At 44.6% G+C, this 25,050-nt stretch overlaps 1 protein-coding gene across 1 annotated transcript in view; it reads left to right on the top strand.

Annotated features, from left to right (window-relative positions):
• LOC139253903 (histamine N-methyltransferase-like) overlaps positions 1 to 25,050 on the top strand; it is a 64,001-nt gene that overhangs the window by 31,683 nt on the left and 7,268 nt on the right. The window contains exons 5-7 of the mRNA XM_070873602.1: positions 582 to 588; positions 4,742 to 4,849; positions 22,305 to 22,398. Of these exons, the coding sequence (XP_070729703.1) occupies positions 582 to 588; positions 4,742 to 4,849; positions 22,305 to 22,398 (209 nt within the window). The remainder of the gene's footprint in view (positions 1 to 581; positions 589 to 4,741; positions 4,850 to 22,304; positions 22,399 to 25,050) is intronic.

Here is a 25,050-nt window from a genome sequence, read left to right as displayed (position 1 = left end):
GAACATTCTTCCTGCATCTAACTTGTCTAAACCCGTCAGAATTTTAAACGTTTCTATGAGATCCCCTCTCATTCTTCTGAACTCCAGTGAATACAAGCCCAGTTGATCCAGTCTTTCTTGATAGGTCAGTCCCTAGCTTGTTGTTGTAGTTTGCTACATTGATAGGCAGTTTTACTGACTGGCCATTGTGTGGAACTGTACCTGCCATTTGGTCACATGTCTCTAGGATTTCTCCGAAGTAGGTTTTTAATTCTACTGTACTCCATGTAAGAGGTATTTGATTAAACTTACTCTCATGTGTCCTTAATCATTATAAAGTAGTCTGCCACTGAGTTGATACACTTATCAATATATTGCTCATTGATCCCATGACTGCTAGCATTGCCGCTAGTGGCGTCGATACTGTAGATGCCTAGTTCTTCAACATCAGCTGTGTTCACTTCAATATTGTCAACTCTTCTCTTTTGCTTTGCATTGCCAATAGAATGGTACTTACTTCCTGCTTTTGATCTAGCTCTACAAGCTGTTGAAATATGGCTTTGCTTCTTGCTGTGAAAACACTTGCATTTCTGTATTGGTAGGTCTGTGGTGAGTGATTTCTATTGCAGTGAAAACAATTCACTGAACTGCTCTCACTGACGTACATTTGACCCAGTCTCACAGCTTTATTTTTGGCGGTGGCTTTGTGACTGTAGACCTCAGCTGCACTGGTCACTTGAGTTGAACGGAGCTCCCCAGCATTCTGAGATGCCATCTCCATAGACAGGGCAATTTTGCATGCTATGTCAAACGTTAGGTTCGGAGTGTTCAGTAACTTGGACGGTGTGCGCTCATCCACAGTCCACACACAAACTGACTCGCAACACATGATCCAAAAATGTGCTGAAGTTACAATGCAAAGACAGGATCTTAAGAACTACAATGTGCTCATTGTTGGTTTCACTTTGTTTTAGTTCCTGGTACTGTACTGGTCTCTGTCAGAGTATAGCGTATGGCGAGCGTTAACTCTGATTCTCCAGCCAGCTTCAACACTACACCAAGAAATATGACTCAATCCAAATCCTTTAATAAATGCAGTGTGAAATTGTTGATAAAGAATAAAAGACAGATCTAGAATTCTTGTATTACAACAGTAACAATCGAATAAAAACAGCAATAAAAAGAAGTTGCTTAACTTTTACTGTGCATGAAAGATAAAATTCAATGGCCTGGAAATTCCGACGTCCTGGGCCCGTATGAAGTTTCTATGGACCCGGGAAGGCATCGGAAAAGCCAGTGTTCAGCACGCAATGCGCATGCGCTGAAAACTAACTTTTTCAATCTGTCAAGCTGGAGCTTGACAGATGGTAGACAGATCACGAGCGGGGACAGTTGCACGGGCAAGATTGCGGGATTTACACATATCTTGCCCAGAAAATGTCCTCAAAATTCTTGTGCCTGAAAAAACAGGTGCATAGTCTACTTTTACAGGTGCAAGTGTTTAAAAACACAAAAACACAATACAATAAAATAAAATTAACACATTGTATTGTTAAAAACTCTGCCCACTAAGGTAAATTTATTTTTAACCTGAATTACATAACTTAAAAAAAGAAATCGGAAATATATTTTTTTCTAAGGCATTTTATTAACTTCAATTTTAATTAATTTTAATTATGTGAGGTCTGTTTTTTATTTTTTATTCGTGTGTTTTTGTTTTTTTTCCCATTAATAGCACTGAGAACTCATAGATACATGAGTCTCAGTGCTAATAATAGGAACCTGTGAACTACCAACCTGATTGGCTGAGTCGTCACACATGACTGCATCTTCTGCGTGGGAACCTTCCGGACAGGAGCGCACTTTGCAGCGCAGGAAGAGAAGGCCTCCTCACTGGAATCCAGGACGCCTTCTAGACCACGAGGTAGATTCGTAAAACATCTCCGGTCGAAAGGCAATTGCCCGCGAGAAGCCTCCGATCGTAATTATTGGCCCAACAATTCTGGTTGAACGATTGGATAAGGAGAAGTTACTTACATAACTGTACTTCTGTGAAGGTTTGCTACTACCGAAGAATTGTTTCTAATTAACAAAAGTTACAGATAGTTCTAGCTAAAATGGAGGCAGACCATGCTGCTTGCTGGCTGTGTTTCTCTCTCCTCTATCTTTCTCTTTGTGTCTCTGTCCAATCGGAAAATGCCACCCAGTGGAGGGAAAACATCATGACAACTACAGTGGCCACAATCAGTCAAGAAGCTCCAACCATTACAGGTACCAAACTTATAGCTCTGCTATTTCTAATGGCTTTGGGTCAAAATGGTATCTCTGGGCTGGAATTGCCCCTTTTTTTAAGAGCCATCAGCACCTCAAGGAGAAAAGCATAGCGTAGTGTTGATGACACCGATCGACGTCTGCCCCACTCCTCACCGACTTCTGCCCCAAACACCGCCCGGAAGAAACAAAAAATTTGAAGAGCTCAATTTCACAACACTCTCCACCAAGAACAATCTTAAAAATCAGTAAGTGCTTCCCCTTTCAGGCGGGAGTTAGATATGACCCTTATGGCTAAGGGGATCAAGGGGTATGGAGAGAAAGCAAGAAAGGGGTACTGAGGGAATGATCAGCCATGATCTTATTGAATGGCAGTGCAGGTTCGAGGGGCTGATTGGCCGACTCCTGCACCTATTTTCTATGTTTCTATGTTTCTATGTTTCTATGTTTCTATGTTTGGCACACTTGATTTTCTCGACAATGTCTTCAAATGACGCATCCTTCGCTTTCTCTGGTGTCAATGCTCCGTAGACATCTGGCCCAATCTACGTTAGAAAAATTGCTTTCTTCCATTCACAAGTTACTTTATTTTTAGCTTGAACATTCTCATCTGTTATTGGCTCTCAAAAATCATGATCATCCGCTCAATATAAGAACTGAATGGTTCATGAGCTCAGTTATACATGCCGAGGCTTCCAATGAATTCCATAGGCATGGCCATGGTTGTCCCCATCCCATCGAACAGTGACTCCGCACACTACCTGTGTATATATGAGAATCAGCGCCACTGTTGCTGTGTGCACGTACACGTGAAGGCAAAGCACAGATGATTCTGCATTAGCATTAACGGTAAAACATTGCAAAAATTCAGTTTAGATGTCACAAATTCATCTTAAACTTATCCACTTGTAGGTTGAACGCTGTGTCCTTCCATGATCTCTAAAAACGGCTTTGGGATCCCATCCATATCACCAGAATGTTATATCTGTGGTGGTATATATGTGGATAGAACAAATGAAGGACAGAGGCACGATGAGTTGCTAGTCCACATGCTTGCTTTACTAGGCTAGATCGAACTGAGCATGCTCATATTAAACCATGTGACAAACCATGTGATAATACATGACACTAATGAGGGGGTGGTAGATACTGACAGTGAGTATCTAAAATAATGGTGAGTTTTCAACTGCCAGCCAACTGGTTCTCACCTGAAAAACGGTCAACTAGCAGAGGAAAATCTGGTAGGGACCTTGTCCACTCAACTGTCTGTTTGATTCAATTTTTCTGTATAATGACAGAAATAGATTTAAAATAATGAGGGATTCCAGCACTTTCTACTAGATATTCTGATTGATGTGTACTATTTGAGAAAACAATTAAAGATTTTCAATGATGGGGCTAAGATTGCAGCCTCACGGGTCCGTACACAGTGCAGACGGAGCCAGCGAAGCCCCAGAAAAGTCTGTTTTCGGCGCCCCGAAAACTGGCTTTTCCGATCTGTCAAGATTTCTCTTGACAGATCCTCCGCATCCCCGGGAGAGGGACATTCGCGTGGGTGAGATTGGAATATTTGCCCAACTCATGCCCAGCGAATGTCCTTCAAACCCATACGCCTGGTGAAAGCAGGCGCATAGCTTACTTTTGCCAGTGTAACAGTTTTGCAACATCTGAAAACGTAATTAAAATCCACATTTTTATAGTAAAAACCCTGTCCATTTGAGGTAAGTTTATTTTAAAACCCTATTAAAGCAGGTTAAAAAAAAATTCTAAAATATATTTTTTTCTAAAACATTGAATTAACTTTAATTTCAATTAATTTTAAATGTGTGAAGTGTTTTTATTTATTATGTTGTGTTTCTTGTTTCAGAGGTGTATTATCATTGATAATAATGGGAACTCAGAGAAATGGAGTTCCCATTACCATCAATGACAATACTACAGAGTGATTGATGGTCCAGGCTCACGTGACTCCAGCATTTCCGGGCGTACAAGGAACATAAGAACATAAGAAATAGGAACAGGAGTAGGCCATATGGTCCCTCAAGCCTGCTCTGACATGCAATAAGATCATAGACTCAACTCCACTTCCCCACCCGCTCCCCATAACCACTTATAGTTACAGGAAGTCCTGTCCTCATATGCTACGCATCGAATGAAGGCATGTGACCGCAATCAAAGGCATCTCCGGGACCACCAGGTACTTGTGTAAAAATATTTTAGGTCAGAGGCGTTCGTCCGAAGGAAGCCTCCAATGCGAATTTTAGGCCCATTGTGATACATTGAGGTGTGAACAACTTGCTTCAGCCCTTAAATATCTGCTATCTTTCCTCAGCTAAACCTAACATAGCAATTTTCTCTCTTACAACCAGAAGGTCATGAAATGTATGAAATTGGATATGGTATAGCAAAAAAAAAGTCGAGTTTACATTTACTTTATTTAATTCCTTCTAATTCTACCTGTGTTCCAGCACTTGTGAAAGAATAGAGTCAGGGTCTGAACACCTCCTTCACTTGGAACCACATGAGCTCAGAAGAATATGAAAAGAAAGCCAAGGAAAGCCATGAAATCAAACAATTTGATTTCATTCACATGATCCAGGTAACTGAAGCTAAAGATAGCCTTACAACCGAGAGTCTAACCTCCGCCCTTTGACATTCAATGGCATTACCATCGCTGAATCACCCACCGTCAGCATCCTGGGGGTCACCATTGACCAGAAAATTAATTGGATCAGCCACAGAAATACTGTGGCAACAACAGCAGGTCAGAGGCTGGTTATTCTGCTGTGAGTGTCTCATCTCCTGACTCCCCAAAGCCTTTCTACCATTTAAAGGCACAAATCAGGAGTGTGATGGAATACTCTCCACTTGCCTGGATGAGTGCAGCTCCAACAACATTCAAGAAGCTCAACAGCATCCAGGGCAAAGCAGCCCACTTGATTGGTACCCCGTCCACCATCTTAAACATTCACTCCCTCCATCACCGTGCACCGTGGCTGCAATGTGTACCAGCTACAAGATGCACTGCTCCAACTCGCCAAGGCTTCTTCGGCAGCACCTCCCAAACCCGCGACCTCTACCACCTAGAAGGACAAGGGAAGCAGGCGCATGGGAGCACCACCACCCATGCGTTTCCCTCTAAGTCATACACCATCCTGACTTGGAAATATATCGCTGTTACTACCACACGAACTGCAGTGGTTCAAGGTGATGGCTTACCACCATCTTCTCAAGGGCAATTAGGGATGGGCAATAAATGCCGGCCTTGCCAGTGACGCCCACATCCCATGAACGAATTTTAAAAATCAACCAGCAGACAGGGGAATCATTCAACCCATCATTCTGGGCTGGATGTGAATCCAGTTCTGGACATTAAATGCCTAACTGTGCCACTTAGTGCTAAAATATTGGTGGTTGCATGTGCCACAGACATTTGTAGAAGTAATATTCTTTCTGACTTCTTTCTTCAGGTATATTATTCTCTATCTTTGATCTGTCTGCCCTTGACAACTCTGGTGCAAACAGGTGTGTGTGTGGGTAGCCTGTTTGTAGACTTCAGACAATGACCCCGAGCATCTGCCAGGTTGTGTTGGATGACTTGATTCTCTCTCGTAATTTTCCTGCCATGTTGCAGGAATGCACTGCAGCATTCCCACTTGACCATAGTTTAGATCAGGAAATGAGTGGAGCAGGAAAAAGTGATTGATGCCCAGGTCACAGGACTTATTTTGGAATGGAATGCCATAATAGGGTTGGTAACTTGAGAGGATGATCTGGAATGGGCTGAAGGGCTCCTTTCATCCAAACCTAGCTTGTGCTGTGCTGTGATGTAACTGTGGTGAGAACGATTTGCATGTGTTATGGATCTCATTCTTTCCACACTAAGGCTGAAATCTTACCAGCACTGCAAGTGCGAGTTTGGAGATGGGTCCGCTGTCAAAATGGAAGTGATTGACAGTGGGGTTTAAAGGTATTTAAGTAGCATTTTACAACATCCTAACGATTTTCCACATTTTTTTGGAGGTTCCCGGCTCAGGGATCACGTTAAGTAAGTGGGTCTGGTTCTCAGTGACTCTCCATTGCTGTGAATAGTTGACAGCTGTAAAAGTGGTATAAAAGCTACCGTTTCACAGCTGTTCAATTTCCAATCATAGAAGCTGGAGCCTTCAGGATTCTGGAATACACTTTTCAGGTTTATGGAGGTTTGAAGTGTTTGGATTAAACTCTATCAAGTGTCACTTCTTTGGAGCAACCTCTCTCACCATTGACAGATCGCTCCTGTCATCACAACTTCAGCTGCCATAAATTCCAGCAGCATCTGTGCCCTTGAAAAAATCTCACCTTGGTCCTCAGAATCCCACCATGATCAGCCCCAACACCAACATCACCAGGCACACCAGCAGCACCAACAACAACACCAACCTTCTCCACAATCACCTGATGCTGCTCAGGACGCAGGGCATTAGCACATGACCACATTGCTGTCTGGTAGGCCAGGGATGGCCTCACAATGGCCACATTTACTTCACTTGATGCTATGCACCCTGACTTCCACATGATGCACCAGGTTGGCACCACCCCACTCCAACACCATTCAGCATCCCTACAATGCCAAAGCCATTCCTTTTACATTCATCACCATTGCAGGGCCACCCTTATATCTCACCATTCACTGCAACTCACTAAACTGCTTCCAAAGGAACACACAAATCTGTCCAAGAAGGTAAATTGAAAATAAAGCTTCCTATGTTTGACAGCTTATTAACATAAACTTTACATGAACATTGGCTAATAGACCCAAGTGTCTACCTTAGTGTGTTGTTAGTTGGTATGATTGCACTAGGGTGAATGTGAGGGGTGGCTAGTGAGATGGGGAAGTGATAATGCAGATAGAGAGAGAGAGATGGGTGGATTTGCAAGGCAGGTTGGTGTGAGTAAGGATGTGCAGGAGTAGGATAGGGAAGTCAGAGTGATGGGAATATGATGAATGGCACAGCAGGATTAGGTTGAGTGTGGCTTTGCAGTAATGTTTTGTGATTTCCTGAAATCATTGAAAGCTTTGCACCACTGCAACCAGGTCCTCCTGACGACATCCCTGCTTGTGCCCTCCTGTGCAATTGGTGTCTTGGGGAGTTTTCTTCCACCAATAAAAGGGAAGAGATCCTCCCTGCGTGCTGTGACTCCCCCCATAAGCATATGGAGGGAGTATTGGGAGAGCCTGGGTACAGCCGTACACCTCTGTGCAGTGCATGTCAGTATTTGCAGCACCTCAATGCTGCAGAACACTGACAGCACAACTGTCAAAATGAATGTGGCCATGGTCCCTTTAAGGAAACCGGCTGATGACATGTCTTCAAATGATGTCATGAGACCAGCTTCCTTTTAATTGGCCAGGAACCTCACTTAACAAGCCCAACCAGGGGAAAGTCATTGGGGAAACTGACATGGAGCCAGGAGCCAATTCGAATCCAGCCCTGACATCGCCTGCCTCTCGCCCACCTCAGATGGGGAAATCGCAGCCTTAGCTTCACCAAATACCCTCTGATGAAAATGGTGCCCTTTTAAGGTGTCACCTGCTTGTGCAGTTTGACTCTTGTAACCAAAGCAGTAACAATACTATATCTCAGTCAGCTCTACCTGAGTTTAAAGAGAAAATTAAATTGAAATTCATATAATAACTCCTTGAGTGTGGAACTGATAGCTCTTTCAAAGAGCCGGCACAGGCACGATGGGCCGAATGGCCTCCTTCTGAGCTGGATTCTTGGTGTCAAAGGAAGCCAGATTGAAAAAGGTGAATAATTTAGCAGAAGAAAATAAAGGTGGAAACAATATGTCTTGAAAAATTGCGATGAACCACTGATTGTTTGGGCAGCTGAGTGACACACTCTGTTAGATAGACTACTGAGACTTGGGTTCAGATCCAACCCAGACTAATGAGATGAAAGTCTTCTCTGTTTGTTGGCTACAAGGGTTCTGTGTGAAATGTATTTGGGGAGAGTCATCTGAGGCCACAGTATTTTGTTGGGGCAAAATACAGGGAGCCAAGAAGGCCCCTGGTATATGCTGAGTTTACTGATATCAGTTGGGAGAAAACTAGAGTCATTACAATTGGCCTTAGCAGCCTTGGGCTGAGGAAGGAAGGAAGAAATCAGTAAGGATATCTGTTCTTGGTAAAAATACAGTGACTTCTATCAGAAGTTGCTTGTTTTTAGAAGATGGGTGAGGACAGAAGCAGGTTCAGCTGTTTTTTTTTTCAATTATCCATGGAATATGGGCATCGCTAGCAAGGCCAGCATTTATTGCCCATCCCTAATTGCCCTTGAGAAGGTGGTCATGAGCTGCATTCTTGAATCGCTGAAGTCGGTGAGATGAAGATACTCTCTCAGTGCTGATAGGTAGGCAGTTCCAGGATTTTGGCCCAGCGAAGTTGAAGGAATAATTGTATATTTCCATGTCAAAATGGTGTGCGACTTAGAGAGTAACTTGGAATTGGTGGTGTTCCCATGCACCTGCTGTTCTTGTCCTTCCAGGTGGTAGAGCCTGTGGGTTTGGGAGGTACTGTTGAAGAAGCCTTGGTGAGTTGTATACAGTGCATCTTGTATATGGTACACACTGCAGACACGGTGCGGCAGTGGTAGAGGAAATGAATATTAAAGTGGTGGATGGGGTACCAATCAAGCGGGCTGCTTTGTCCTGGTTGGTGTTAAGCTTCTTGAGTGTTGTTGGAGCTGCACTCATCCAGGGAAGTGGAGAGTATTCCATCACACTCCTGACTTGTGCCTTGTAGATGGTAAAAAGGTTTTGGGGTGTCAGGAGGTGAGTCACTTGCAGAATACCTAGTCTCTGACCTGCTCTTGTAGTCGCAAGCTTTATGTGGCTGGTCCAGTTAAGTTTCTGGTCAATGGTGACTCCAGGATGTTGATTTTGAGGATTCAATGATGGTAATGCCACTGAATATCAATGGGAGGTGATTAGATAGTTATTGTCTTGCACTTGTGAGGCACGAATGCTATTTGCTGCTTCTCAGAAGTTGTAGGCAGCTGATTCCTTCTGGGATTCATCACCTTGGGCTTAAGATCCCAGGACTTTCCAAACGGAACTCACCAGCTCTCTGTTGAGGCCTTATATTGGGCCCGCCACACAGCACTGCCCCACAGTAATCAAGATCCACAGCGCGGTCCTGGACAACATAGACCACTTTCCATACTTCGGGAGCCTATTATCAGCAGGGGCAGACATCGACGACGAGGTTCAACATCGACTCCAGTGCATCAGCGCAGCCTTCGGCAGTCTGAGGAAGAGAGTGTTCGAAGATCAGGCCCTCAAATCTGCCTCCAAGCTCATGGTCTACAGGACTGTAGTGATACCCGCCCTCCTGTATGGCTCATAAACGTGGACCATATACAGTAGACACCTCAAATCGCTGGAGAAATTCCATCAACTATGTCTCCGCAAGATCCTGCAAATCCCCTGGGAGGACAGATGCACCAACGTCAGCGTCCTCGATCAGGCCAACATCCCCAGCATCGAAGCACGGACCACACTCGAGCAGGTCCGTTCGGCGGGCCACATTGTTTGCATGCCTGACGCAAGATTCCCAAAGCAAGCGCTCTACTTGGAACTCCTACCCTGAAAATGAGCCCCAGGTGGGCAGAGTAAACGATTCAAGGACACCCTCAAAACCTCCTTGATAAAATGTAACATCCCAACCGACACCGAGGAGTCCCTGGCCAAAGATTGCTCGAAGTGGAGGAAGAGCATCCGGGAGGGCGCTGAGCACCTTGAGTCTCGTCGACGAGAGCTTGCAGAAAACAAGTGTAGTCAGTGGAAGGAGTGTGCGGCAAACCAGTCACACCCACCCTTTCCTTCAACGACTGTCTGTCCCACCTGTGACAGGGAAAGTAATTCCCTCGCCAAAGAAGTCACTTTTAGAGTGGAAGCAAGTCTTCCTCGGTTTCGAGGGACTGCCGATGATGATGACATTGGGTGTATGGGGTGGAATTCCCAGGTTATAGAAATATAGAAACATTGAAAATAGGTGCAGGAGTAGGCCATTCGGCCCTTCGAGCCTGCATCGCCATTCAATGAGTTCATGGCTGAAGATGTAACTTCAGTACCCCATTCCTGCTTTCTCGCCATTCCCCTTGATCCCCCTAGTAGTAAGGACTACATCTAACTCCTTTTTGAATATATTTAGTGAATTGGCCTCAACAACTTTCTGTGGTAGAGAATTCCACAGGTTCACCACTCTCTGGGTGAAGAAGTTTCTCCTCATCTCGGTCCTAAATGGCTTACCCCTTATCCTTAGACTGTGACCCCTGGTTCTGGACTTCCCCAACATTGGGAACATTCTTCCTGCACCTAACCTGTCTGAACCCATCAGAATTTTAAACGTTTCGATGAGGTCCCCTCTCATTCTTCTGAACTCCAGTGAATACAAGCCCAGTTGATCCAGTCTTTCTTGATAGGTCAGTCCCGCCATCCCGGGAATCAGTCTGGTGAACCTTCGCTGCACTCCCTCAATAGCAAGAATGTCCTTCCTCAAGTTAGGAGACCAAAACTGTACACAACACTCCAGGTGTGGCCTCACCAAGGCCCTGTACAACTGTAGTAACACCTCCCTGTCCCTGTACTCAAATTCCCTCGCTATGAAGGCCAACATGCCATTTGCTTTCTTAACTGCCTGCTGTACCTGCATGCCAACCTTTAACGACTGATGTACCATGACACCCAGGTCTCGTTGCACCTCCCCTTTTCCTAATCTGTCACCATTCAGATAATAGTCTGTCTCTCTGTTTTTAGCACCTAAGTGGATAACCTCACATTTATCCACATTATCTGCCATGCATTTGCCCACTCACCTAACCTATCCAATCACTCTGCAGCCTCATAGCATCCTCCTCGCAGCTCACACTGCCACCCAACTTAGTGTCATCCGTAAATTTGGAGATACTACATTTAATCTCATCGTCTAAATCATTAATGTACAATGTAAACAGCTGAGGCCCCAGCACAGAACCTTGCGGTACCCCATTCTGAAAAGTACCCATTTACTCCGACTCTTTGCTTCCTGTCTGCCAACCAGTTCTCAATCCACGTCAGCACACTACCCCCAATCCCATGTGCTTTAACTTTGCACATTATTCTCTTGTGTGGGACTTTGTCGAAAGCCTTCTGAAAGTCAAATACACCACATCAACTGGTTCTCCCTTGTCCACTCTACTGGAAACATCCTCAAAAAATTCAAGAAGATTTGTCAAGCATGATTTCCCTTTCACAAATCCATGCTGACTTGGACCTATCATGTCACCTCTTTCCAAATGCGTCTCTATGGTATGCTACATCCATACCATAGAGACGCATTTAACTTAATTTCGTTTGACATAGTGTCATTGCTTGATGTAACGCTGCGGGCCCAACTCCTTAACCACGTGATGTTGTGCAATAATGACACATTGGGGTGCACATTGCATATCATTGTCATATCTTTTTGCCACTTGATTAATAACGTGATGCTGGCCCCTGTGCTTACTGTTAATAGCACCTGTCCTGGGTCTCCCCAGTACCCGCATGCATCACAAGTGATGGTCCAGTGTCCTATAGTGCAGGCTTGCCCGGAAGGACAGGTAAAATTGTCTTGCGTACGATCAGTGTTTGCTAACCGCCACCCTATATGGCCATCCCATGCTGTGTTTGAAGATGGAAATAGCACAGTCACAGATAACGAAACACAGAGACTTGCCAGTACGAGTTGGTAAGTCCGCCATTTTGGGCAGAATTCCTGTGGGAGGAAACATAAGTATATTAATTCAGTCCCGTTTAGTCAATTTACCCTTGTCAACACAGAGAGGAATATCTTGACCAGTCAGGAGCACCCAATAAGTGTTTCCTTCTCCTTTCGCTAAGATTTCCCCTGCTTGTAAGGGTTTCTGGGGGTACTGCACCCACACTTTTCCTCCTTCACAAACTGTGTCCTGTGTCTGATTTTCTTTTTCAATGGTAGGGACACTAACTTTGCCTAACATGTGGCTTATGGGAGATCCCCCGCGCAATGGTCGGTGATTCAGATTGTGCACTGCTTGTGGTAAGACCTTCAACCACCCTTGCAATGTGTTAGTGGGAGTTAATATTTTAATCTGTTGCTTAAATAGTCCATTCATGCATTCTATTATCCCTGCAGCTTACGGATAGTAAGGTATGTGAAACATCCAATAGATCCCGTTGTCTACAGCCCACTGTTGCACTGTTTGACCTGTGAAGTGCAACCCATTATCGGACTGTACTTCTGCTGGCTCACCGTAGTATGTGATTAAATTCTCCAGTCCTTTAATCATACTTTGTTGATTCGCTTTAGTCACTGGATAAGCTATCAAAAGTCCAGAATAGATATCAACAGCGGTGAGCAAATATTGGAACCGTTGTTGCAATGGTAAAGGTCCTACATAATCAACTTGCCATATTTGTGCTGGTTGAGTCCCTCTCTTAATATGGGCACCGGGTTGTCGTTGTAGGGGAAAATGCTTTACCTTTTGACAAATTTCACAGGTGTTTATGATCTGTTTAACACCGTCTGTAGTCAAATGTAACCCCCTATTTCATGCCCATTGTATCGTACCCTGAATGCCCAAATGTCCAGATTTGTGGTGTGCCCACTTGCCTATGCCATATTCTTCCTCTTCTGTCTCTTTGACAGCCCGTACCCGGGCTATATTATCAATGGTGTTGTTATATTCAGAGGTCTTTGAAGTGTTTTTCATGTGAGCGTCCACAAGATACACAGTTATTTTCATCTTCTGGGCTTTGGACCATATTTGTTCCCATAGGTGCTTTCCCCACAAGTCTTTCCCAGTTATTTGCCAGTTATGTTCATGCCAGTTTTGCATCCAGCTCGCCATGCCATTGGCTACTGTCCATGAGTCAGTATATATGTGTACTTGTTGCTGTTCCTCTTCTAACGCAAGGACTACAGCTACTAGTTCTGCTAGCTGGCTGGAGCCTCCCACGCCCTCATCATGCTCAATTGTCTGGGTTTTTGGATTGAAGACAGCGGCTCACCATCGCCGAAGGCCGTTTCGCCAGACCGCTGAGCCATCGGTGAACCAGGCATGGCTACGTTCTTCAGGTGTTAACTGTTCAAAAGACACGGCCCAGGAGATCGGTGACTCCTGGGTTAAACTGACAGACGACTGCGTAAGTTCACTCTCAGCTGTTTGTGGGTATTCAGCCACATGCTCATGTAGTCGGGTGATTCCTTCTTTTCCTTTACTTGCTCTGTCTGCGATATACCATTTCCAGTGCACTATGGAGCTTTGCTGCGCTCGCCCGACCTTGTGTGTCTCATTTTCTGAGAGAACCCAGCATAATATGGGTAGGTCTGGTCTTAAACTGACTTTATCGTCCCCTGTCTGTCCTTCTGTTTCTGTTAGGGTCCAATAACATGCTAGTAATTGTTTCTCGAGTGGAGTGTAACGAGTAGCAGCATGTGTCAATTTTCTAGACCAGAACCCTAACGGTATACAAGTGCTATGTTGAACCTGCCACAAACTCCATACTGCAGTATCATTGGTAACAGATACCTGTAGCTCAAAAGGCTGCGCAGGCACTCGCGGGGTTAGGGGTAAAGCTTGAGCTACGGCTTCTTTGGCTGCATCAAAAGCCACCTGTTGCTCCAACTATTTGCATGCCCTGACATGGCAATATGTTCTAACTCGGCCCTTAATAGTTGCCGGGTTACTTTTTCAAACATGCATTGTGTGTGATGACCTAATTCTTGTTGTCGCCCGGTGACACTCCCTATTTCTTGAGTAGTTGTATCTATGTGTTCCCATCGCATTACTTCTGACAGCCAACGAGAAAACATCCGTTCTGTGAGAACTCTATCCCATGCATTTCGCACTCGAATTGCATCTAACATTCTTCCTGCATCTAACCTGTCTAAACCCGTCAGAATTGTAAACGTTTCTATGAGATCCCCTCTCATTCCTCTGAACTTCAGTGAATACATGCAAAACACCCAGATGTATTTGGGGGCTGAGGGGGAAGGGGCAGCAGCAAGTTTGTCCACACCTGCCCTGTGAAAATGGCAAACCAGAAAAAAGAGCGCAATCCTGGCCAAAGTAGGTTTTGCCCATCTTCTGGCCCTCTGATCAGAAGTCTCATAGGATTTAACCGAGGCCCCACCATGGGCTCAGGTGGAAAATGTAGTATAAATAGTCGTTCAAATACAGACGAAAGGGAAGAGAGTAGAGTAACAGTCCGGAATTGTGCACAGGCATGGCAAGTAAAGGTGAAACTAAAAGATATAAAGTGATTAAACCAGGAGAGAGAAATAAGGATCAAGTGAGTAAAACATTAGAGCTGAAGGACAGGCTAGGGTCTGTGGCCCAAATAAGGTATTCTTTATACAAAAGCACAGAGTATGAGGAACAAATTGAATGAATTGTAGGCGCAAATTCAACTTGGAGGGTTATTACATGGTAACCATAACTGAGACATGGCTGTATGACGGTCAGGACTGGGAACTAAATATACCAGGTTGTAAGGTCTACAGGAAAGAGAGAAAATGGTAGAGGGGGAGGAGTAGCCTTAGTGATTAAGGGTGAAATCACTTTAATGATAAGCAGGCAGTGGAGACTTTGAGTAGAATTAAGAAATAGGAAAGGATTTAAGACACTAGAGGGATTTGCATATAGGCCCCTTGTTAGCAGCTACAAAGTGCTAGATTGTATAAATGTAGAGATTAGACAACCATGTAGTAAAGGCAGAGTGGTTTTAAAGGGGGATTTTAAATTTCATATAGATTGGGATAAGCAGACTAGCACATGCCAGAAAGGTTGTGAATTTCTTGAGTGTGTCTGGGATAGGTTTCTGCAACAATGGGGTCAAGTTTCGGCCTGAGTTGCTCCTATTTTTTTGGAGCAACTGGTTTAGAATGGAGTATCGTAGAAATTGCAAATCTCGGCATTTAGTTTGATCCAGTTCTAGTCATTTAGAACAGTTTCATTTTGGAACAGATTTTTTTTTTCAAAAGGGAACGTGTCCGGCCTGTTTTGAAAGTTTAGGCAGTGAAAACTTACTCCAAACTAACTTAGAATGGAGTAAGTGTAGATTTTTGTACGCTCAGAAAAACCTTGCCTACACTTAGAAAATCAGGCGTAAGGAAGAGAGCTGGGGGGGAAAGGGAAGTTTACAAACATGAAACACATCATTTTTACAAATAAAGAACCATCATCAATAATAAATGATAAATAAATCAATAAATCAACCAATAAATCGATCAAAAAAATAAAAAAATTAAAAATGTAAAAATTTACAAATCAATAGACAAACAATTACCTTTCTACTCACCGACTACAGCACCGAGAGCCCTCCAACAGTGTGCTGAGACCCCCAGTGTGTCTCTCTCTGTCGGTCAGTGTGTGTGTCTCTCTCTCTGTCTGTGTCAGTGTCTCTCTCTCTGTCTGTCAGTGACTTTGTGTTTGACAGCGAGGGAGGAGTGGGGGGGTGTTGGAGAGGGGTGGAGCGGGGGAGTGGGGGAGAGAGGAGAGGGAGGGAGCGGGGGAGAGGAGAGGGAGGGGGGAGAGGAGAAGGAGGGGGGGAGAGGGAGGGGGAGAGGGGAGAGGGAGGGAGGGGGGAGAGGGAGGGAGGGGGGAGAGGGGAGAGGGAGGGAGGGGGAGAGGGGAGAAGGAGGGGGAGGGGAGAGGGAGGGAGGGGGGAGAGGGGTGAGGGAGGGAGAGGGGAGAGGGAGGGAGGAGGGGAGAGGAGGGAGGGAGGGAGGGGAGAGAGGAGAGGGAGGGAGGGGAGAGAGGAGAGGGAGGGGAGATAGGGGAGAGAGGAGAGGAAGGGAGGGGGGAGAGGGGAGCGAGGGAGGGGGAGACAGGGGAGAGAGAGTGGGGGAGAGGGGAGGGAGGGAGGGGGTAGAGAGGGGAGGGAGGGGGGGAGAGGGGAGGGAGAGGGGGAGAGGAGAGGGGAGGGAGCAGGGGAGAGGAGAGGGGAGGGAGCAGGGGAGGAGAGGGAGAGAGGAGGGAGGGGATGGAGAGAGGAGAGGGAGGGGAGGGAGAGAGGAGAGGGCGGGAGAGAGGAGGGAGGGAGAGGGGAGAGGGAGAGGGAGGGAGGGAGGAGAGCGGGGAGGCTGAATGGGCCTGACCAATGAGAAGAAGCCGGGCGGGTGGGCGGGGCCCGCCAAAGACGTGAAGAGGGAGCGGACCGGAGCTGAACGGAGGGGCGGGGGGAGCCAGAGTGGAATGGGAGCGGCGGGGAGAGCAGGAGCTGGGGGCGGGGGGGGCAGCGGTTGGCAGTGGAGCGGGAGCTGGGGGTGGTGGGGGAGCCGGAGAGAGTCAGAGGGAGTGTGAGATGAACAGGGGGGGAGTCACAGCCAGAGCAGGAGCTGGAGGAGGGATGTGCAGTCCGATCTTCGCCGCCCCAGTGAGTCGATCCATCCAGGGTGAGGGGCAGCGTGCTTCGGGCCCCTCCCACACAGCCTCGAGCGCCTAGAGCTACTGCACATGTGTGCACACTGTAGCGCGCATGTGCAGAGCTACCGGCACTGTTTCCAGCGCTGGGACCTGGCTCCGCCCCCGACCCCTTGTGCTGCACCGCGCCGAGGACCTGGATCGACCTGAGGGAGTGGAGAATACCGAGGTAAGTTTTTGGCGTGGTTTTGAGCGCAGAAATCAGGCTTGGCTTGTGGGGCTGCGCCGTTCTAGGCACGGCCCGAAACTTGACCCCAATATGTCCGAGAGGCAACAAGGGGGTATGCCATTTTAGATTTAGCAATGAGTAATGAGCCAGATTTAGTTAACAGCCTAACAATGCATGAACATTTATCCAGTAGCGATCATAACATGATCAAGTTCAACGTAGTGTTTGAAAGGGAAAAATGTGAAACATAGTGTTTGAAAGGGAGAATAAGTGCGACAAAATTTATATTAGGAAAAAGAGGGTGTAGAATTTACTAATATTTCGCAAAGATTCCTGGTACCTTTCCCCTGCTGAGGAGAAGAATCCCTTTCTGGACTTTTAAAATAGAAGGAAAAACTTCGGGACACAAATGAGTTTAAAGGGGCAGACGAGGCCTGCAGGGGATGAAAGGGGAAGCATTCATGGAGACACCCCCCCCTCCCCCCCCGTAGTATTTGGACTCATAAGAAAGGGAATTTAATTTGGAACTATCTACCAGAATGTTTGAAATCCTAAAGTGCACATGGAAGAAACTACGAACTTTAATCGAATTTGGGATTTTTAAAAGGTGAATGTTGTGTCTGCAAGAAAAGGGGTGGGGTCAGTCTCTAAAGGGCCAGTTTGGACATTGGAGTGAATCAAATTGTCTGGGAACTGTTTACCCTCAAAACCTGTCCCGAGAAGACATTTACATTTTAACAATCGACCACGGAAGAAACATTATCCACCCCACCCAGAGGACCTAATTGTCACATACATATTCCAACACCTTTTCACAGGCATAGAAATATCTGGCTCAGGCCAGACTATCATAATGGACAAGAGCTCATCAACTCAGAAAAGCCTATCAACGCCAGATTAAAACCACTTAATCAAGTTTCAGTTAGCTGGACTGCAAAATTGAAACAAAGAGCTGGACCAGATTTGGTGGGAGGTAAGGAAGCCTTTTTGGGGTATATCTATTCCCAGTTTTACAAGGAAAAGAAAACACAAGCAGCTGCAGGTGGGGAAGAAATGGAGTAGTGAAGAAAACTGCAAGAAATCATTAAGGACCGACCGAGCACGCCAACAGCAAAGGCCCATGAAATGGAAGGTTGTCAGCAACCAAATTGACAACCTGGGCCATCACAACCAGTGAAACGACCAACCGAAACCAACTCAGCAAAAACTGAAGAATCGACATTTATTTCCATTCTACAATCTACTTCTGAACGACCAACGGGTGAGAAATTATCGAAAAGGACTAACTAAAACTATTCCTAGCCAAAGAAAGTGGGTACTTACCCCATACATCCAAAATGCAAATTACCACATCAATGGACTCACCCCAACTGAAGACTACACAGTCCAAAGTACTCTCCTCTGTCCGGGGTACGGCTTACCTAGAAGGCCAAGTGCATCGAACCCCGAAACCGCGATTCACCGGCCACTGTCAAAAGGGATTGGTGAGCATAGCCCCTGAACCCCCAGAGCTACAACTTAGTTAGTTAGGGGAATTGGGAGGGGGAGGCTGAGATAATTTGTGTAAATGTATCTGCATTCTCCTCTTTATCCAATTGAGAGTTTAAGCTGTATTATTTTCCCCACAGGCTGTATGTTGACAATTTATTCAATGTGTTGTACCCCTCAGTGTGTATTGGTATTACTATTTTGTGTGTGTTATTAAAGGTGCTCCTTTTACTTCCTTTTAAATACAATGAAACCATACCTGCTTCCTACCTTGAAACCGATTGTCTGTCCAAGTCTATCACAGTCCCTTCATAATTCCAGAGTCTAGAACTAAGGGTGTGGAGCAATTCGAAACTGCTCATATAAGGTCAGAAGGGAAAGCTGACCGTCCCGAAAACCACCCCTTACAAGGGTGCAATGCTGGCTTCTTTAAAACTGATGATGGTGATATTGTTAATGATAAGGAAATGGTGCACATGTTGAGTAATTACTTTGTATCAGTGTTTACAGTAGAGGAAGAGGATAGCATACTAGAAATTGCAAGGAAACTAATGGTGAATCAGGGACAGGGACTCAACAAAAATAATTTCAGCAAAATAACAGTAATAAAGAAAAGAAAGACATTAAAGAGCGACAAATGCCCAGGACCAGTTGGTTTCCATCCCAGGGTTTTAAAGGAAGTAGGTGAGCACATTACAGATGGCCTAACTATAATCATCCATAGTTCTCTCAATTCAGGAACCGTTCCTTTAGATTGGAAAATTCCACATTTCACTCTGCTATTTAAGAATGGTGAGAGAGGGAAAAGAGGGAATTGTAGACCAGTTAACCTAAGATCTGTTGTCGGGAAATTATTATAATTAAGAATAGGATGACTAAACACCTTGAAAATTTCCAGCTAATCAGGGAGAGCCAACATGGATTTGTAAAAGGTAGGTCATGTCTGACTAACCTGATTGAATTTTTTGAAGAGGTGACTAAAGTAGTGGACAGGGGAATGTCTATGGTGTTATTTTTATGGAGTTCCAGAACTCATTTGATAAAATCCCTCATAAGAGATTGTTAACTAAGGTTGAAGTCCATGGAATTGAAGGCAAATTAGTGACCTGTTTAGGAAATTGGCTGAGTGGCAGGAGACAGACAGTATGGATATTGGGCAGGTATTCTAATTGGCAGGATGTGACAAGTGATATCCCTCAGGGATCTATGTTGGGGTCTCAACTATTGACTTAGATGATGGGATAGAAAGCCAGATATCCAAATTTGCTGATGACACAAAGATAGGTGACATTGCAGGCAGTGTAGATGAAAGCATAAAATTACAAAGAGCGAATGATAGATTAAGTGAATAGGCAAAACTGTAGCAAATGGATTTCAATGTAGGCAAATGTGAGGTTATGCACTTTAGACATAACAAGGATAGAACAGGGTATAGTTGGACCTCTCTAGTCCGGCACCCTTGGGGCCTGACCAGTGCCAGACCAGGAACTTTTCTGAACCACGGGAGGTCCACTGGTGACAACACTGCTGACAATGACCTGGACGTATTCTGCGCATGCAATGCGCAGCAGTTAGTCAGCGAAAATCACTTCATTTTTTAAAATCCTCAGGCCCAGTTTCGACGCCTCAGTCAGCCCTTTCCTTCTCTTTCCTTGCCCGGCCCACTTACCTCAATGAATATCAACACCAACACCTCAAAAAGCCACACACATGCACATAAGAAAAAATCTAGAGTTCGGAGATAAAGTGGAGGATAAAGTCAAGAAGAGCTGCCAACCCTTATCCATGATCCTACTCCTGGCGCCAGTCCATGTGTAAGCCGCGAGCAGAGCCTGACTGGTGGAAGCGGCAGCCTCCTCGCACCAATACACACACAGACAACCCCCTGAGACTGGGGGAGGAGAAAATGTTGGCTCAGCCCGGCGCTGCAGCTGCAGCCTTAAGAACATGTGCGCACGCCGCCAATCAGGCAAGGAGAAGCGGCCTCGGCAGTGAGGAGTGTGTGTCAAACCACAGCTCCAGCCAAACCTTCAGCTGGCCAGGGCAAAGCTGTCAAGATTTGTCATCCAAAATGCATCACATGTACATTTAAAACGTGGAGCCACAATTATTTTTTCAATGGACGCCACCCACGCCGGGACTGATGGTGGACCAGGGATGTTTCCGGACAAAGAGTCCCGGACTGGAGAGGTACAACTTGTACTTTCTAAATGGTGAAAAGCTACAAACAAAGGGCTGAAATTTCCCCAACCCCTTTTTATGGCACCCTCACCCAAGGTATGCTGCTTTTGTCCACCTCCAGGCATGCCGAAAATCTTCCTCCCGATGCTGGCCACTCCCCAGCCTCTCCTCGGTGGTGGCGTAGCGTGGCCCTGTAGATTGGGGGAGGAACCAGGTCCCGGTGCTGAAAACAGTGCCGGGACCTCTGCACATGCGCGCTAGAGTCTGTGCGTATGTGCAGTAGCACCTGGCAGGCCGAATCTGTGAGTACGCGTTGCAGGCTGTGTGGGAGGGGTCAGAGGCACACCATCCCTAGCCCTGGCTGAATGGGCTCCCTCATCGGTGGCCCGCTGTGTTCCCCAAGGTTGGACTTCTATTTTTTATTTATTATTTACTGATTGATTGATTGCTTATTACTTTGGTATTGGTGCTTTAGGTGCAGAGTTCCTTCTATTTTTTATTTGTTAATTAATTGCTTATTACGTTTTGTGCTTGATGCAAATGTACTGCTTTGTTTCACGGCCCCACCACCCGGTTCCTTTCCCTCCCCTATCCCTGCCCTAATGTCTGCCGATGTACTAATGTGCGCTGCTTTCTTCATTGCCTACAATGTTTTTCAGAGCTGGCCACATACGGTGACCTAAGTCGATTTGGAGTAAGTTTTAGCTGGCCAAAGTGGCATAAATGGCCAAAACTGGTGTAAGTGGCTGGGAACGCCCCCTTTTGAAAAAAAAACCTGAACTCAAAAAAATCGTACCTAAGTTACTCTGGAGTAAGTTTATTGGGGAAAATTGCCTTTTTCAACTTATGCTAGAAAATCCAACTTACTCCAAAAAAAATTGGAGTAATCATGGCCAAAATTGGGCCCATAGCTAGATACTTGGGAGTCCAGTTATGCAGATCATTAAAATGTCATGAACTGCTCAGAAAATAATCAAAAAGACGAATGGAATGCTGGCCTTTATATCTGGAGGACTAAATTACGACGGGTAGAAGTTATGCCAAAGCTATACAAAGCCCTGGTTAGACCACACCGGGAGTACTGGGAGCAGTTCAGAGCACCACAAATTAGGAAGGAAATAAGGACCTTGGAGGGAATGCAGTGTAGGTTTGATAATGATAGCTGGACTCCAGTTATGAGAAGAGATTGCACAAAATAGGGTTGTATTCCTTGGAATTTAGAAGGTTAAGGGGTGATTTGATCATAGTTTTCAAGATATTAAGGGGAACTGAGAGTCGGTAGAGATAAACTATTTTTGCTGATTGGGCAGTCTCGGATTAGAGACCAGACCTTTCAGGAGTGAAATTATGAAACACGTCTACACACATAAGGTGGTAGAAGTTTGTAACGCTCATCTGCAAATGGCAATTGATGCTAGATCAATTGTTAACTTCTGTTCATCAAAGGTATGAAGGGATATCGGCCAAGGATGGGTACATGGAGTTAAGTTGCAGATCAGCCATTATCTCATTGAATGGCAGAACAGGCTCGAAGGGCTAAATGGCCTACTTCTGTTCTTAGATTCCTATATTCCTATAAACAGAATTTCAAGGTGGTGTCTTCAGACACTGTGAGGCATGTATCACAGAGAAAAAAATCCAAAATTTCTGTCATTCCTAACTAACAAAACTAATATCAATTTTGAGAAGGATATAGCTTCTATGAGAATATATTTGTATTTCTCACTCTGTGTTTTCTTGTCTAGATGTTGTATTATGTAGAAAGTGTGCATGATTCAATCAAGTACTTCCACAGTCTTCTGGAAACTAATGGCAAGCTTCTAATTATAATTGTTTCAGGTAGGTGATTGTCCAGTGTTTCTGACATGCTGGCAATAAGAATGCCTGTACGCACTGAAACTCTACAGGAAAAATATAATCACATTTCTTATCTTTGCTATTCATTCTGCTCCTGACGTTCAGTTCTATGCAACCTGGTACGTGTGCAAACAACAAAGATTATTGACTATAGGAGCAGCTCCTGGATCAAAGTAAAAAATTGCAAAGTGCATAATGAATTGACTCGATAATAGAAAACTGAGGATAGCTGTCAATGCTGAGAGTTGTAAGTGAGCAGCTATGATCACTGAAGTCTCCTGGAGATATATTTATTACTTATTAAAAATATTAAGTGGTCTTGAGTCTAACTTAAGAATTAGGAGCAGGAGTAGGCCTTTTGGCTCCTCGAGCCTGCTTCACCATTCAATGAGATCATGGCTGACCTTTTACCTCGACTGCACTTTCCTGCGCTATCCCGATATACCCTTAATATCCAAAAATCTGTCAATCTCTGTCTTGAATATAATTGAAGACTGAGCCTTTACAGCCCTCTGAAATAGAGAATTGCAAAGATTCGCCACCCACTGAGTCTTAAATGGCCGACCCCTTATTCTGAGACTGACCCCTGGTTCTAGACTCCTCAGCCAGAGGAAACATCCATCCTGCATCTATCCCGTCAAGCCCTGTAAGAAATTTGTATGTTTCAATTAGATCATCTCTCATTCTTCTAAACTCTCGTCAATATAGGCGTAGTCTACTCAATCTCTCCTCATCGGACAATACTTCCATCCCAGGAATCAGTCTGGGGAAGCTTTGTTACACTCCCTCAATGACAAGTATATCCTCCCTTAGGTTAGGAGGCCAAAACTGTACACAATACTCCAGGTGCGGTCTCACCAGGGCCTTATATAATTGCAGTACGATTTCTTTACCTTATCCTCAAATCCTCTTGAATAAAGGCCAACATACCATTTGTTTTCTTAATTGCTTGCTGTAACTGCATGTTAACTTTCAGTGATTCATGTACAAGGACACTCGGGACCCTCTGAACACCAACATTTCCCAATCTCTCACCATTTAAAAAATACTCTGCTTTTCTATTTTTCCTACCAAAGTGGATAACTTCACATTTCTTCACATTATATTCTATTTGCCATGTTCTTGCCCACTCATTTAGGCTGTCTATATCCTCTTGAAGTCTCTTTGCATCTTCCGCACAACTTACATTCCCACCTAGCTTTGTATCATCAGCAAACTTGGATATATTACATTTTCTCCCCTCATCCAAATCATTGATATATAGATTGTGAATAGCTGGGGCCCAAGCACAGATCCTTGCAGTACCCCACTAATTAGAGCTTGCCAACCTGAAAATGACCCGTTTTTATTCCTACTCTCTGATTTTAAACACTAATTTTGTTCTTGTCTGGCACCTTATCGAATGCCTTCTGAAAATCGAAATACACCATATCCACTGGTCCCCCCCTAATCTATTCTACGACTTATAACTACAAAAAACTCTAACAGATTTGTCAAACATGATTTCCCTTTCATAAATCTGTGTTGACTCTGCCCATTATTATTTTCTAAGTGTCCTGTTACCACAACCTTAATAATAGATTCTTGCATTTTCCCTACTACTGATGAGAGGCTAACTGGTCTATATTTCTCCATTTTCTCTCTCCCTCCTTTCTTAAATAGCAGGCTTACATTAGCTACCTTCGAATTTGCGGGAACTGTTCAAGAATCTATGGAAGTTAGAACATGACAACCAATGCATCCACTATCTCTGTAGCCATCGCTTTAAAAACCCACTCATTTAGGCTGTCTATATCCTCTTGAAGTCTCTTTGCATCTTCCGCACAACTTACATTCCCACCTAGCTTTGTATCATCAGCAAACTTGGATATATTACATTTTCTCCCCTCATCCAAATCATTGATATATAGATTGTGAATAGCTGGGGCCCAAGCACAGATCCTTGCAGTACCCCACTAATTAGAGCTTGCCAACCTGAAAATGACCCGTTTTTATTCCTAGGATGTGGGCCATCAGGTCCAGGAAATTTATCAGTTTTCAGTCCCATTAATTTTTCCAGTACTATTTTTTTACTAATAATAATTTATTTCAGTTCTTCATTGTTGCTAGACCCTTGGCACTCCACTATTTCAAGGAGGTTTTTTGTATTTTCTTCCGTGAAGACAGACGCAAAGTGTTTGTTTAATTTCTCTGCCATTTCCTTATTCCCCATTAAGGAAATTATAATTTCTCCTGCCTCAGTTTGTAAGTGACCCACATTTACTTTTGCTAATCTTTCCCTTTTTACATGCCTATAGAAGCTTTTACTGTCTGTCTTTATGTCTCTTGCTAGTTTAATCTCATATTCTATTTTCCCTTTCTTTATTCATTTTTTGGTCCTCCTTGCTGAATTCTATTATCCTCCCAATCCTCAGGCTTATTGCTCTTTTTGGCAACATTATAAGCCTCTTTCTTTGATCTAATATGATATTTAACTTCTCTTGCTAGCCTCAGTTGGACCACTTTTCCTGTGGGGTCCTGTTGTTGTGGAAAAATATTTCCGAGACTGTATAATATATAAAAAGAGAGGTTTATTAAATCGGAGACAAAGCTTTGGGAGAAGTGTTAAAGACCCCTGTCTTTGAACCATCTTCT

The sequence above is a fragment of the Pristiophorus japonicus genome, chromosome 3 (genome assembly GCF_044704955.1).
Source record: "Pristiophorus japonicus isolate sPriJap1 chromosome 3, sPriJap1.hap1, whole genome shotgun sequence".
Classification (NCBI taxonomy): Eukaryota; Metazoa; Chordata; class Chondrichthyes; family Pristiophoridae; genus Pristiophorus; species Pristiophorus japonicus.
Note: the sequence above shows the minus strand (reverse complement) of the source record. Positions and strands in the feature narration are given on the sequence as shown.